Source organism: Alosa alosa, chromosome 10 (assembly GCF_017589495.1).
Source record: "Alosa alosa isolate M-15738 ecotype Scorff River chromosome 10, AALO_Geno_1.1, whole genome shotgun sequence".
In the NCBI taxonomy this organism is placed as follows: domain Eukaryota; kingdom Metazoa; phylum Chordata; class Actinopteri; order Clupeiformes; family Clupeidae; genus Alosa; species Alosa alosa.
In genome coordinates this window covers 17,626,247-17,641,218 of record NC_063198.1, presented here as the reverse complement: position 1 = coordinate 17,641,218, position 14,972 = coordinate 17,626,247, and the positions used below count along the sequence as shown (strand labels likewise).

Here is a 14,972-nt window from a genome sequence, read left to right as displayed (position 1 = left end):
GTGTGTGTGTGTGTGTGTGTGTGTGTGTGTGCGCGCGCGCATGATTCATGTGTGCACGTCTGTGTGTATTTATGTAGGCGCACTTTTTCCAGCCTATGTCACACTTGATTGTGTGTTTGTTGATGTGTATTGGGGTCAGGAGTTAAACCCCTTAAATCTACTTGATCATCAGTCAGGGCAGTAAAAGCACTTGTGCATACAGTATATCATGGGAAGGGACACAGTGCTGTGTGTGTGTGTAGCATGCAGCATGCACTCAACTCTGCAGTGAGCATCAGTAGAACTCCCTCCATTTTGTCTGTCCTCTGCTCTCTCACATCTGCTATTTATTATCGCTCTCCATATAGCCTACATTCTGTGTCTGAGCTGTTGTCAGAGCATGGACCGGGAATGACAGTATTGATTTGATTTGGGGCCCCCGCCACCTTGACGCCATCAGTAATTAGCTTTCATTCTCACGATTTTAGGCTAGAGGAAAATAGTTGTGCATAGTGTGCATATGGATGTATTTCATTATGTTTTCCATGTTATTAGATACATAATTAACAAGTCAAAGAAAATCTTTCTGGGTTCATAGAAGAGAAAAGTGTCATGCAATGTTAATTTCTATGATTTTGGTGAGCACTACATTGATAATAGACATGACACGTGAGCTAACGGGATAGTTACCTGGAAGGAACTCTCTCAAGATGTAAAAGTTTGCCAATAGTTTGTGTAGCTTATTTCGGAAAGAAAATCATCATTAAACCCAACAGTAGGCCTCAAATTAACTAAAGTCCATAGTCTAGGTAGGTTAGCAACACAATCTTGACAGGTGCAAATCAACTAAACATTAGCCTACCATTATTTGTTGACGTGCAGCCACGGGCATCACTAAAGTAGCGAGACATGGCTGCTAGTTTATCAGTTGACAGCTGCAGGTTAAAAGCTGCATGCGTGTGTGTGTGTGTGTGAGGAGAAAAGACACATAGGCTACGGGATGCACCGACTGTCATTCTTAAAATTATATCAAAACTACTAAAATTAGGCCCTAGGTTTGTGACGTTTCTAATTTCAGGGTAATGTGATACTTTTGTAGTATTGGTGCACCGTGCAACACTTATCAAAGGAGAACAAACGCTTGGTTTGTGGAGAGACAGGAGATGCTAGAAAAGTCTAGGTGCTCACCCTCATGACGTTAGGTACACCAGTGCGACCCAGGAAAAATTTTAGTCCATTTAAAAATTTTAGTCGCATTCTAGAACCCTGTAGCATAATGTGTCAAGGGCGTTTCAGTGCTGTGTTATCTGATGAAGTCTGTACTGCATTTTCTATTTTTCAGCAGCCCTGTTTCCTTTTAAATGGTCTCACTAGGAAAGCCTGTAGAATTATGAAAAAAAGGTATTTTATGCAATTTCAAGCCCATAACATTTTTTTTTGTCACTTTCAGCAATCATCTCCTTACGACTGCTAGCAACTTATTCTGTGAAGACACTATAAAAAAAATCTGTTTCTGTAGGCAGTTTAGGTTCTGAAAACTGGAAACAAAGTGGGGACAGCCTGTCCCCAAACAAAAATTTAATCCCTATGTGGAATTTCTCTTAGAATTCTGAAGGTTGGGGTAAGCTACAGTACCTCTCTGGCATGTTTCGTTTGGTCCTATAATGTACGTTTTTTTTTTTTTTTTTTTTTTTCACAAAAGTGTCTGCTAATAAATTTAAATAAAAACATAAACACAAACAGACTTTTCCCTGACTGCGCCTTTAAAGTAGTGGGCTATTTGGTGCTGCGTTATTTGTACTCGGCCGTAATCAAGTGCTCAGCATCTCTGAGAACACAGACTGCAGACAGACATGCTTGACTTCACTGTTACACACTTAGCCCACGTCCTACCTGTACACACACACACACACACACACACACACACACACACACACACACACACACACACACACACACACACACACACACTTTGTAGTTCTCTCTCTGCCTGTTTATCTCTCACTCTTGCTTTCTCACTCACTCCCCTGCCTCTGACTTTCTCTTTCACCTGCTCTCTTATTCCCTCCCCTTTCTTTCTCTCTCTTTATCAGTGTGTCCTTCTCTCTGTTCCCTCCATCCTTTATCCACCCACTATCTCTCCTAGCCATTATTGGTGTGTCTTTTCTTTCTCTCTATCTCTGACTCTATCTGCCTTCTCCCCCTCACTCCCCCTCCTCCCTCTCTGCACCTCTCACACACTACACACCATCTCTCTCTCTTTCTTTTTCTCTCCCTCTATCTCTTTCTTTCTCTCTCTCTCTCTTTCGTGCTATCTGCACCTCTCACACTACACACCATCTCTCTCTTCCTCCTTCCCTCTCTCTTGCTATCTCTGCACCTCTCACACTATACACCATCTCTCTCTCACTCTCTGCTTTCTCTCATTCCCCTTGCTCTTTCTCGCTCTCCAGCTCTTGTGCGTTGGCGTCCCTTACCTACACATTGTTAACCCTTTCCATACCAGTCTGCTGCAGTATTCGTTTTTTCCCCCTCCCTTTTCAGCTTGTGCTGGTATTTCCTGTTCAATATGTAGGCTATGACCTGATTAAATGTAAAAGACTTGACACCCGCTCACAGCCTCATTGACACCCATACAAAAATAGCTTCAACAAGTAGGGAGAAATGGACCAGGTGGGTTTGCGGTCTTGCTGACAGATAGATGCTAAGCACAAAGTTGAATATCTAGCATTTTATCCAACATTTTAATTGTTTGTGTGTGTGTGTGTGAGCATGCAAAGTTTTGGCTGTGTGTGACTATGAATACCTGTGTGTTTGCAACTGTGCTTGAATATTTTTGTTTGTGTGTGTTTGTGTGTTCTGAGTAATCTGTGTTTTACAGCTATAAATCTATGCCACTGCAGTGCTGCAGCATCTGTCTCATTCTTTCTCTCTCCTTCTATCTGGTACATGCTCTGTCTTTCTCTGTTTCTCCCACTCTTCCCCCTGGGCCATGCAATAGTGTTACTAAAGGAGTAGCACAAGTGTAAGAAAGATGGCAAGTAGACAAGTATCCTAGTAGCCCATTGCTGGCAAATGACTTGAGGGGTATTGAACATTGAAATGCATACAGAAAAGGCTTAAATCACAAATTTGACTAGTGACCCAACCACACCGTCAGTCTGTCTGTCTCTCTTCTGTCTCTCCCCCTCCTCTTTCATGGCTGTGCTAGCGGCCTGTCAGCCCTGTAGCTGGTGTCCCGTCCCGTCCTGTGCTGTGTGACAGACAGGCCTGCGCTGTGTGACAGACAGGCCTGCGCTGTGCTGCGTTGCATTTACCTTGTGTAATCTCCTTTAACTTCCCTAATCCCAGCCTGCTTTAGAACCACAGGAGCCAGACAGGAGAAACCATAGCAGCTGACAACTCTTCACACACTGTGTGGATTAGTGCAGGCTCAACCTATGACTTTTTTTTTTTTTTTTTTTTTTTTTAAATTAAGCTTTTTAATTGATTTTTAATTCTTTAACTTGAAGTCCCTGAATCATTTACAGTGACATTTACAGTGGCTGTTTTATGTATGTTGACAATTTTGACAAACAACTGGGTTCAGTTTAAGTTTTGATTTAGAGTTAAGATTAAAGGCTTTGGTCAAGATTTGGTCCCTGCCACTTTGGTGCTCCTTGTTCAAGAACAGATTTTTTTGAATGCACACATTTTGCTCAGCTAGAGACAGACAGACCGTGAGGGTAATGTACAAAAAGTCACTTAATTTGACAAAAGGCTTAAAGGTTGTATCAGCGATTGCAGGCTCAAAATGGTCCAAACATAAATGATCACATTCATCTAATCTTTCCTGACAATCTGCTAGCTGCCTGCCCCATAAGCAGGCTGTCAACAAAACACATCTCTTTAGACAGCCTAGGCTCTGAGATCAGCACACAAAAACAATTGCTACAAGTGTTGCCAACCACTCAAAGGCAAAATAAAGTGTTCCAACCAATAACCGACGAGATGCGCGTTCAGGAGAGTTTGAATTGCACGGGAGGTAGGGGATGAGAGTAGCGAGCTAGCTCTCTGTTTTGTTTGAACGTCAACAGAAGTGACGTTACCCCGTCATCGCTGATACAACCTTTAATTGATAACAATTATAAAATGCTCCATTGAAGTGTTTAGCAGTGTGCATTGCCTTGAGAGGCATTTTTTTTAAAGCCTTCATTTCTTAATGAACTTTTTTGTAAAAATGACAGAACTCATTGCAGAGTGTAATTAAATAAAGTATGAAACTAAAGCTGTAACATTTACCACATTCTTCAGCCAGACCAGAAATGAACAGATCCCCTGCTCCACCAGCTGTACATTTCAACATCCCCTGCTCCACCAGCTGTAAGCCCAGACATCTTAACTGTTTACACTACACTAATTGCTGCAATTTATCAGACACGGCTCATTAACAAGCACAAACCTGACCTCAGACAAGTCACCTCATTGGCCATTAAGCTTCCAGTTTACCCAGAGTGCATTGCGGTCACTTTGATGTGGTGATGTTTTGGCTGTACTGGCAGGTAGCCTATCAACATCAGATAAGTTAAACAAATAGACCCTGTTTAAGAAAACAAAGATCTCTCTCTCTCTCTCTCTCTCTCTCTTCCCTCTCTCTTTCTCTGTCCACTCTATCTCCCTCCCTCCCTCTCTCCACCCCTCTCTTTCCCCATCTCTCTCGTATGCTTTAGCCTGTGTTTTCACCCCTGACGGTCAAGCGTCTGCTCAGTCTGGCTCTCTGTTGCCCTATGCCTTTCTCCCGTTCCCCTCTCTCTCTCTCTCTCTCTCTCTCTCTCTCTCTCTCCTTCTCCCCACCCCTCTCTCTCTCCCTCTCTCGCTCTCTCCCTCTGTTTATTGCTCTCTTCATCTCGATCATTCTCTCTCTGGCTGTCTCAGTAGTGGAAGTCTTGAGGAAAAAGGAAAGACCTAATTTTAGCTGTCATCCATGGTTTTGTGTGTGTGTCAGTGTGTGTCATTGTGTCTGTGTATGCCTGTGACCGTGTGTGTCTGTGACTGTGTGTCTGAGTGAGTGAGTGAGTGAGTGAGTGAGTGAGTGAGTGAGTGAGTGAGTGAGGAGTGAGTGAGTGAGTGAGTGTCCTCACCTCAATCAGCGCCTTTCTCTTGCACAAAGTCACCTTGATCTGAGAGGAGTATGCGTTGCCACGCCGACACGCCTGATGGCTCTATTACCACAGCCATTTTCCCCCTGAGTTTAACGAGCGGTGAAATAGAGAGGAGAGGGTAAGGGAGAGCGAGAGAGGTGGCCACCGTGGTGCACGTGTGAGTTTGAGGACCCCTTCCATCCCCGTGACTGCAACGAAAGGCACTCTCACGTTGACCCTCCTCTCTCCTTGGCCGGTAAATAATTCAGCTTTTCCCCAAAAAGACTTCTGCATGAGGTCCAGTCTCAAAATATCCACCAAGACCCCATGTAGACTAGACGCTAAGATCTGTGGTGCCCTCAAGAAGGGCAAGAGTAGAATATTTTGGAATATTTTGGTAAAGGCAGTTCATGCCAGTTAGTTTTCTTAGTATGGTATTTTTATGGTCTTATTTTGCTCTGCTGCACGTGAGCTCAAATATATAGTCTCTACAGTAGCATTTGTTTCCATGTTTTAATAACGTCCAGTTCAGCTTTTGAGTGGTGCTGTGGCCTGTTGAACTGCTCTAGTTATTTCTGGTACTTCCTTCTTCATCCTCATCCTTCCACTTCCTTCCTGCTTTAATTTTCATAGCTGCCCTGATTGTTGCCACTTTCTACTTGTGTTGCAGTGCAGCATCAAGCCTTGCCTTCATGGCCTATGGTGTGGATGTTAAGATCACATTAGATTAGATTACATTAGATTAGATTCAACTTTATTGTCATTTTGTACAAGTACAGAGACAACGAAATGCAGTTAGTGTCTAACCAGAAGTACAAAAAAGCAGAAAAGTACAATGTGAACAGTGTAGACAGGTAGTGCAGTAGAAACAGTATAGGCTAGTGGGTTGTAGTTGGTTGGTTGTCACCGAGGCTTGCTGGATGTTTGGGATGTTGCTTTCATCCTAAATTCCTGTTATGTTATTCTCATCTCATCCCACCTTTAGCTGTGCTAAGTGAGTCCCTTCTGAACAGCTCGGATGTCATCATCGTATGTGCAGTGTCCGGTCCCGGTGAGATTTGCATTGAATCAGAAGCAGAGGGCTGGCCCTAGTGTTGACAAGCCAAAGAGCTGAAAAAGGTCACAGAGTTCACTCTCTCTTCCTACTTTTCCTCCTTCTTCCTCCCTCCCCCTCTCTCCCTCCCTCGCTCCCTCGCTCTCTCATTCTCTCCTTTACTTTTGCTCCCCTTCTCTCTATCTCTGTCTTTCTGCCTTGTGTCTCATCCTCCTTTGTTCTGCTCTCCATCTTGACCTTGCTTCTTTCTTTTTCCGTCAGCCGTCGGTGTTCGCTTTAGCCTACTGCTGTAACAGTTACACTTTTCTTGTCGTTCCTGTCTGTGTGTCTTTTCGCAACTCCTGACCGTCTGACTCACACACTCCACTCCACTCCTCTTTTCTTCTCTTCCTCTATTCTTCTCTCAGTTCCTCTCTTCAGCGACTCACGCTTGTTGACTTCTGTGATTCCAGGAAGACCAGAAGCAGCCTTCACTTTCTGCCCATCAAACACAGACCCAGTTTTATAGTCTTTTTTTCTGGCTTTTGTGGGTTTTCTTGTGTGTGCGTGTGTGTCATGCATACTGTATGTATGCAAGTGTGGATCTGTTTTGAGTGTTTGTATAGGTGCATGTGAATGGATTTTTGAGTTTATGTGTGTGTGTGTGTGTTGTGTGTCATACCAACCTTATTACCGGTACTGTGTGTTATAATGACTAGATTTAGCTCTTGCAGCTCTGCTGCATTGCTGCACAGTGTAGCTGTGTAAAGTGTTCTCTTTGGGCACAGTCTCTCCCTCTCTCTCCCTCTCTCTCTCCTCTCTCTCTCTCTCTCTCTCTCTCTCTTTCTATCTCCTCTCAGCGTTTTATCTTTCCCTCATCCTCATCTACTTGTCCTCTCCCCATCTCCCATGCTCCCCTCTCTATCTCTGACACGGATCTCTCTCCTCCCTCTCTATTGCTCTTTCCTCTCTCCTTCCCCTTTGTCCTTTCTCTATCCCCCTATCCTGTTTTATCTCACCTCTTTCTCCCTTATTTCTGCCCCTCTTTCCTCTTGTTCTACCCCTCCCTCCTCTATCCCTCTCTCCCTCTCTCTCTATTCCTCTCCTGTGTTATCTCACCTTTTTCTCCCGTCCTGTCTCGCCCAGTGCATTCTCTTATTGCCCCATCCCTCTCTCTCTCATGTTCTTTATATCCCTTTCTTTCTCTCTTTTTCCTCTTTTCTTCCTGCGTTCTCTCCTCCTCCTCCTCTTCCTCCTCCTCCTCCTCCTCCTCCTGTCACACTAGCTATGTCCAGCTATTTCCAGCTGTGTATTCTCTTCACTTTTTGTCTAAACTCTCTCTCAAATTCAAAGGGCTTTATTGACATGACTAATGTAATGTGTATAACCTCACCAAACAAAAACTATTTGACATGAAGTAGGTTTAGCATGACACAAAATAACATCGATTTCCCTCAGTAAACATTGCATTACAAAAAAACATAAAATAAAATAGATAGATTGAAAATAAACATAACATGCATATCTATATCTCTCTCTCTCTCTCTCTCTCTCTCTCTCTCTCTCTCTGCAATGTCCTGTTCAGTGGGCATAGCTCATGAATACTGCATGAGGCACTGGGCATGTTGCAGAGAATGCACAGCAAGGACAGGACGGCCTAGAGAGAGCCACACTCCTGTGCCTTTGCTGTCCTGTGTGTGTGTGTGTTTGGAGGTGAGTGTGCTTACACTCAAGTGTGTGTGTGTGTGTGTGGGGGGGGTATGGGTGTGCCTGTCTGTTTGTGTACATGTTTTTTATTTATTTTTATGTGTGTGTACAATTTATGTTTTATGTGTGTGTGTTTGTGTGTGGTCGAGCCCATTTACACCTGCTGAGCTGTGCTAGAGTGCAGTGATGCAGGCTATTGGTACTGTACACCATTACATGTGTCACAGCGTCACACGTCCACACATTACAATTCACACATTCATCCTCTATGTGCCAGTTCTCTCTCTCTCCCTCTCTCTCTCTCTCTCGTTCTCGAACTCTCTCTCTGTGTCTCTCGTCCTCGTTATCTCTGTCTGTTTCTCAGTATTAGTCTCCATTCCTCTCTTACTCTCGCTTTCTCAGTATCTTGGTCTTACATCTCTCTCTCTCTCTCTCTCTCTCTCTCTCTCTCTCTCTCTCTTTATGTCAGTCGATGTGTGTGCTCCTCTCTTTCTCTCTGCATGTTGCTGGAGTCTTTCCTGGTCCTGTTGTCCACAGGAGGCCAGACTTACAAGACCCCAAAAAACTCTAAAAGGACTGCTGCCAGTGACATCAGACATACGAGATTCCATCCATTCTTTCTCAGCCTCTCGGGAGAGATGCGTTTGATTTCGCAGGATCAATTCCAGCCAACAGTCATTTCCTGATCCCACCCCATCTGTGGGATCTAGAACATCTCTAGTTGGAATAGTAGACTAATGTAATACAGTGATGTTATGTGTCCAGAGACAAACCACTTTCCATTCCATGTCCATCTCTCTCTCTTTATAAAAGTTAAGCATACAGTCTCATTCTCTTAACTAGAAAACGCAATTCCAGGGAATTACTAGTGCATGAAAATGTAAAACATATGGTGTGAAATATATTGTTAAAACAGATGATGTGCTAATTGGCAACCAACATGATGAGGTTTAATATAGTTGGAATGACTGAACTAAGTAGATGAGGTTTAATATAGTTGGACTGACTGAACAGTTAAATAGGTGGATAGTTTAAAAGGTTTAGTTAATGCTATATTGGCCGTAGTACATGACTGTGTATGTCTTCTTCACCATGTCTTCACACACGGGTTACTGTGACGTTTTGAATGAAGACGGTGATGGAGTGGTGCCTAGCGAGGCTGGCAGCTCACAGGAGCAGCGGAAACTGTACCTGGGCACCATCTGTCGCTGTGCTGATACGCCGCGCAGGCCTGAAGCAGACGCTAGTTGTGTATTGGACAGATACATTCCAGTAGCTCAAATGGTACAGGTGTGGATGATGGCATCCTCTAAATCTAGTATACAGTTCTTTTTTTTATTGAAGGCTTTTTAGCCTTTATTTGAGGAGGAATGACAAAAAATGGCCCCAGGACTGGACGCAAACTTGGGACCCTGTGAGCATTGAGGCTGGGGGTGCTGACGGTGGCTCTGCTCTACAGCCCCCTAGTCCATTATACATTTAATATACATTCACATTTTAATGTATGTAAATATAGCAAATGTATAATGGAGACCTAAATGTAAAACTGACTCTTCTCCTGATTTAGCCTGAGGTGTCAGTCTTTCAAGTACCGGTATGTTAGTGTCTGTCACTTCCCCCCCAGCTGTTGTTGTCAGGTGTGGTGTGTGTGTGTGTGTGTGTGTGTTTCAGTCCCACCCAGATTTGACTGCTGCATTGCAGGGAGTGTGATGACTATCTGCAGAGATTATATCATTGGCATCCATACAGTGATACTGAAGTCAGTCAAGAGTTTCAGCTGAGGAAAGAGGAGGCTCTGTTCAGGACCTCCCATGAGTACTGGTCAGGTAGATCCAAAGGGAATCATTTTCTTTATATCTAGGGAAGTGTTTCAGCTTTGTAGTGGTTTAAAGGGTGTGTTCCTGTACTTGGGGGAAACTTTACTAGTGCATGCTGGGATGGATGTACGGACCATCTCGGAGTTCCATGTTTGCTCCCACCGATGCTGGAGTACCAAGGGGTCTCCGCTACAGCACTGTATCAGGTGTGAGGGCGGTCATACGTTTGCACCACAGCTGGTTCAATGGCTACATCTGGAGCAGAAAGCGTGTACACACACACACACACACACGGCAAAGGGTCATTCACCATCCCGGGCGCTGCTGTTGAAGTCATCTGTGTGTCACCGCAGCTCACTCTGCATCCACCTCTGGCGTAGAGAACACAAAAACATTCAAACAAACCCAGGTGGCAGAGCATCATGCACAAGCATGCGTGCACACACACACACACACACACACACACACACACACACACACACACACACTCCCTTTCTCTCTCTCCCTCACTCTCTCTCTCTCTCTCTCTCTCTCTCTCTCTGTCAAGTTAGACTGGGTCCTCTGAGGCAATGCTGAGGGAACAGCACCATCTAGCGGTGACCTGCTGTACCCACAGTCTCCCATGCTTATTCGCTATGGACACTGCACTTTGCTTTTATGGCTTCTTTTCATAGATGTATGTCTCATCACTGCTAAAGAGGTTGTTGAGTCCATGATTAACTAAAGGGTAAATATACAAAGCATTGGAGCAGAAGTGTGTGTGAAGATATATAGATAGATAGATAGATAGATAGATAGATAGATAGATAGATAGATAGATAGATAGATAGATAGATAGATAGATAGATAGATAGATAGATAGACTGATTGATTGGAATGTTTTTGCGTGCATATGTGTGTATGCATCACCTATTACCGCCCGCCCCTATTTCCGCCCTCTTACGCGTATGTGTCACTTAATATTCATTTCTATACAAACCAAGACGGCGGATTCCTAAAGAAACGCAAGCACCCACAACATAAGTGTAGGTAAATTAGCTATGTACCAAAAATGACATTTTACCGTGACTTGCAGAGCCGTAAACAGTGTTGTAAGGCTGCGTGTACACATCCGCTTGGAGCTCCAGTGGAATTTTGATTTTGCGACGAGAATTCTCGGTCTAACGGTTGTAGCCGTGTGAAAGGGCGGAAATAGGGCACCCACCAGCCCAGCACTAAACTCTGATCACGGTGAACAAAATCGGATATTTCAGGCAGTAAATGCTCCCGTTAAGAACCAAACCAGATTTTGTTCATATCTACACACAAATGGCTACTGGAAAATGTAAGGTCCATTTATCAAATGTTATTTTGAAGTATTAAAAAACATCTTTGTTTTGGAATTTTCAAACGAAAGGGCCGGTAGTTGGTGCTTTTGCGATATGTGTTTGCTGTTATTGAAAGGTTCAAACATTTGAGTTTTTTGTGTTTTAATTACAGGGAGTATGAGAACTCTATATAATATGTATACATTTAACATGGACATGTGGCAAGTGATGGGCATGCATAATTAACATCTGGTTTCCTGTGTGTGTTTGTGTGTGTTGTTTTTTCTCAGGCCCTGTGAGGTGAGAGTCAGCCTCCTCATTGGCTCGGAGCGAGTGGGTGAGTGAGTGAGAGTGAGAGAGAGTGAGAGAGAGTGTGACCCTGTCCCCCCTCCATCGGCCGGCCGTCTGTGCCCCCCCACTCCTGCGTCTCCATGTATCCCGAGTCCACCACTGACTCCCCTGCACGCCTCTCGCTCCGACAGACCGGCTCGCCGGGAATGATCTACAGGTGAGCCCCGCCTGTGTGTGTGTTCATCTATGCGTGTACATAGAGGTATGCACATGTGTATGTATGTAGGTCTGTGTATGTATATGTATCAGAGTTTACATTAAACTGCGCCTTTCTCTGCCTTTCTCCACCCATAAACGCAATTAACGAACATCTACAACTGAATGGCAGTGCCTACATACAAGCGCAGTTAAATGAAGTTAACTGATGACAACATCAAACGTTTAGCGATCATGAAATAATACCATACATGACTTACATGACTTACAAAACTGGTGCTCTAAATAGCGATTCTGTTGTCTTTGAAAGGTTGTCTTATTGACGCATTGAACTGCGATTTGGATTAACACCTGCTTTTACAAGGCGGAAGTATTTAGGCGCAGAATAGACGTGCGCTTTCAGGAGCAGTCTTTGTACATACCGCGGAATACATAATTAGGTGCTCTTTACTCTTCCTCTCCCATCATTTTACGCTAAACTCCCACTTTCCCCTGGATCTTCCCATGAATGCATATGCATGACATGAAAACCGCAATCTGCCACTTTCAGCTCCCGCGACAGGCAGTTTGCGCTTTTACATCATTGCGACCTGCTTGTACATATCTCGCAATGATTTTACACGCACGTTGCGAAACAAATCTGCCTGAAGTGGGCGCAAAAGCGCTAGTACATCTGGCCCTGAGAGAATAAACTGTCATAATGAAAACATGACAAAGCCATTTGACTATCTTGTTCATAAACGATGGTGTCAAGACTTCTCATTTTGATGACACTGGCAGTTTCATTGACATGAAGACTTGCTTTTGAGGAATGGACTATACATTTTAAGCAAGTGACGTGCTTTTGCACGTTATCCACTAGGTTTTGCAGTTTGCACTAATTGTTTTGAGAAATGCACTAACTGCTGTGCAAATGTTAATAGTGATGTGAGAAGAGCACCAAAGCGACTGAGAAAAACTGTAAAACATGTCCGGCAGATTTTCTGTATGTCCGTTATTCTGGAACATTATCAGACATTTTGTCTAGTCAAAAAAAGTCTCGCTTAACCTCTGGTATGTATATGTATACTGTATCTTATATGGGTGGGTGGGTACGTATGCATGCACAAACCTGGGTGTGCGTGCTGTGCTGTGTGTGTCTGTGCACGTGCGTGTGTAGACACATGATTTCAGTAGTCATTGGTGTTTTTAGATGGTCATTTAAGCTGCTTTCGAGAAGTGTGATTTATAAGTTGTACTTTTCTGTGTGGTCAGTTCCTATGTATGTTATGCTTTCTTTTATTTCTTACTTAGTGATTTTACATGGTCATATTTAGTATTGATACCACAGCACTGGCTTTAACAGACTGTACTGTCTTCTAACCTTTTACCCTCCGTAATCATATTTTATAATATGTTTTATTTTTTATCTGGAGTTTGAGTCTGTAAATAAAGTTTTATATATATATATATATACCAAATATATACAAAATAGTCTCTGACGTGCCTAGTTCATTGCAGTACATTCATTTGGACTTTTACTAGCCAGGATAACAGTGGTAGTAGGAATACGTTTTCAACAAAGTGCCAGGCAGCCACTGTTGTTAGAGCTTCTGGAGGTGTTGCTGTGATCTTGTCCTGAGAGTGTGGAGCCCAGGGCCCCAGTGTGTTCCCACATGTTAGTCTCACTCAAGTCACCTGGAGGGCTCCTGTAGCCTGAACAGAGCTGCTGTCTGATTGAGGGCGAGGATGTGTGTGTGTGTGTGTGTGTGTGTGTGTGTGTGTGTGTGTGATTATGTAATTGTTTGTGTGCTTATTTGTTTGTGTGTGTGTGTTTGCATAAACAGGTGTGTAGGTCATGAGGTCCCTACAGATGTATCTCTTTGTCTCTCAACACACACACACACACGCACGCACACAATTCTCCTCAGCCCAATCCAGAGATGACAAAGCACCAGATAGCATAGCAGTCAGTGACCGGGTCCTGATCTGGCCTGAGTATGGCCCAGGTCACCTCTGGTGTGATTATGTACCAGAGAAAAAGATTCTCACTTGTCCCTCAGAGGCTACCATAGTATAGTAAGGTTTCCCTATCCTGATGTGTTGACCTCTTAAGGTTAAATGATGAACAGCCCTATCTGCTCCTTATGTCAACAACAATGGTTTTGTACATGCAATGCTAAAGATAAAACCTGTTGACAAAAGGAGCAGATAGTAAGGTTTCCTTCTCCTGATTTATTGACCTCTTGAGGTTAAAGGGTGAACAGGCCTATCTGCTTCTTATGTCCTTAGTTTTTTACATGCAATGCTGAAGATAAAAACCTTTATGGAGCCAAATTAAAACCACCTCACCCGTAGGTGTGCCGCATCCCTGTTTATCACTTCCTTTGTCTACCACCCTTCAAGTCAACAGAAGGGTCTTGGACAGCCTTCAGAAAACAGTTCTGATGAAATGACATCATATCACATCTCTCTGGTAATTAGGCTGTAGCAGGAGATTATATGGCTAACATGTAACTTTCTGTGATGAGAGGACATAAACCTGTCAGAAAATGGATGGATCTGCTGATCCAAGACTGCATACCCGGCACTGGAAAAGTACCAGTATTAATAAAAGTTCAATAAGTACTGAATATAACTACGGTATAATTACACATTCAGAAAGTACAATGCCCTCCAGAATGATTGGCACCCCTGCTAAAGTTGACTAAAAACAGGTATAATCATCTTTTGGTAATTTATCATAATCTCACAATTAAAATAATAAGAAAAAACCCAACCTTAAAGGGAAAAAGGAATATCTCGTAAAGAAATAAATATTTTTAACAAAAACACATCGGCCACATTTATTGGCACCCCTATGTAACAGAAGCATTTTTCCATTTATATTCAACTTTATTTAAGTTACTCAGAGTGTCAGTAGTAATCAGTTGTTCATGAATTTCTTTTTCACTAAGGTATGAAAATAAAGTGACAGAGGTTAGATCCACTAGTCAATTTCAAACATGGGAAAGACAAGATAATACACTAAATTAAATAAAACAAATTCAAAAGTGTGGGAATGGCTATAGTCAGGGAATGGCTATATAAGGTACTTGGTTGAAAATGGCCATATTTACAGTTAAAACATTCATTGAAAGGTTCTAATCAAGTGGAATTGTGACAAACTTGGTTGGACAAAGACCCATGCTTATCTTGCCCCCACGCACGATAAGGAGTATGGTAAGAGAAGCAAAAAAAAATCATAAGAACCACTGTTATTATCTAGGGGTTACCAAGTCTCCAAAAAAATTTTCAAAAGTTTTTGTTAAAAATGTTTATTTCCTTTTGGGGTATTTTTGTTTCTCAGAATAAATTTTCTTCCCTTCAAGGTTGGATTTTTCCTCATTGTTTTCATTGTGCCAACTTTACCAGGGGTGCCGATTATTCTGGAGGGCACTGTATGTTCCTTGATATATATATATTTTTTTATGCAGTCCTTAGTGATGATGAGTTCTGTCAACTGTGAGAAGATGAGCATTAT

General features: G+C 43.0%; 1 protein-coding gene across 4 annotated transcripts in view; it reads left to right on the top strand.

Annotated features, from left to right (window-relative positions):
- The window catches only part of kcnab2a (potassium voltage-gated channel subfamily A regulatory beta subunit 2a), a 137,161-nt gene that overhangs the window by 34,694 nt on the left and 87,495 nt on the right, over nt 1-14,972 (top strand). For 3 of the 4 annotated variants that reach the window (XM_048255928.1, XM_048255925.1, XM_048255926.1), the window contains exon 2: nt 11,254-11,471. In XM_048255928.1, the coding sequence (XP_048111885.1) occupies nt 11,395-11,471 (77 nt within the window). In that variant the 5' untranslated portion in view covers nt 11,254-11,394. Of the gene's footprint in view, nt 1-9,510; nt 9,666-11,253; nt 11,472-14,972 lie in introns of those variants that run through there. The other variant, XM_048255927.1, reaches the window with a different exon arrangement.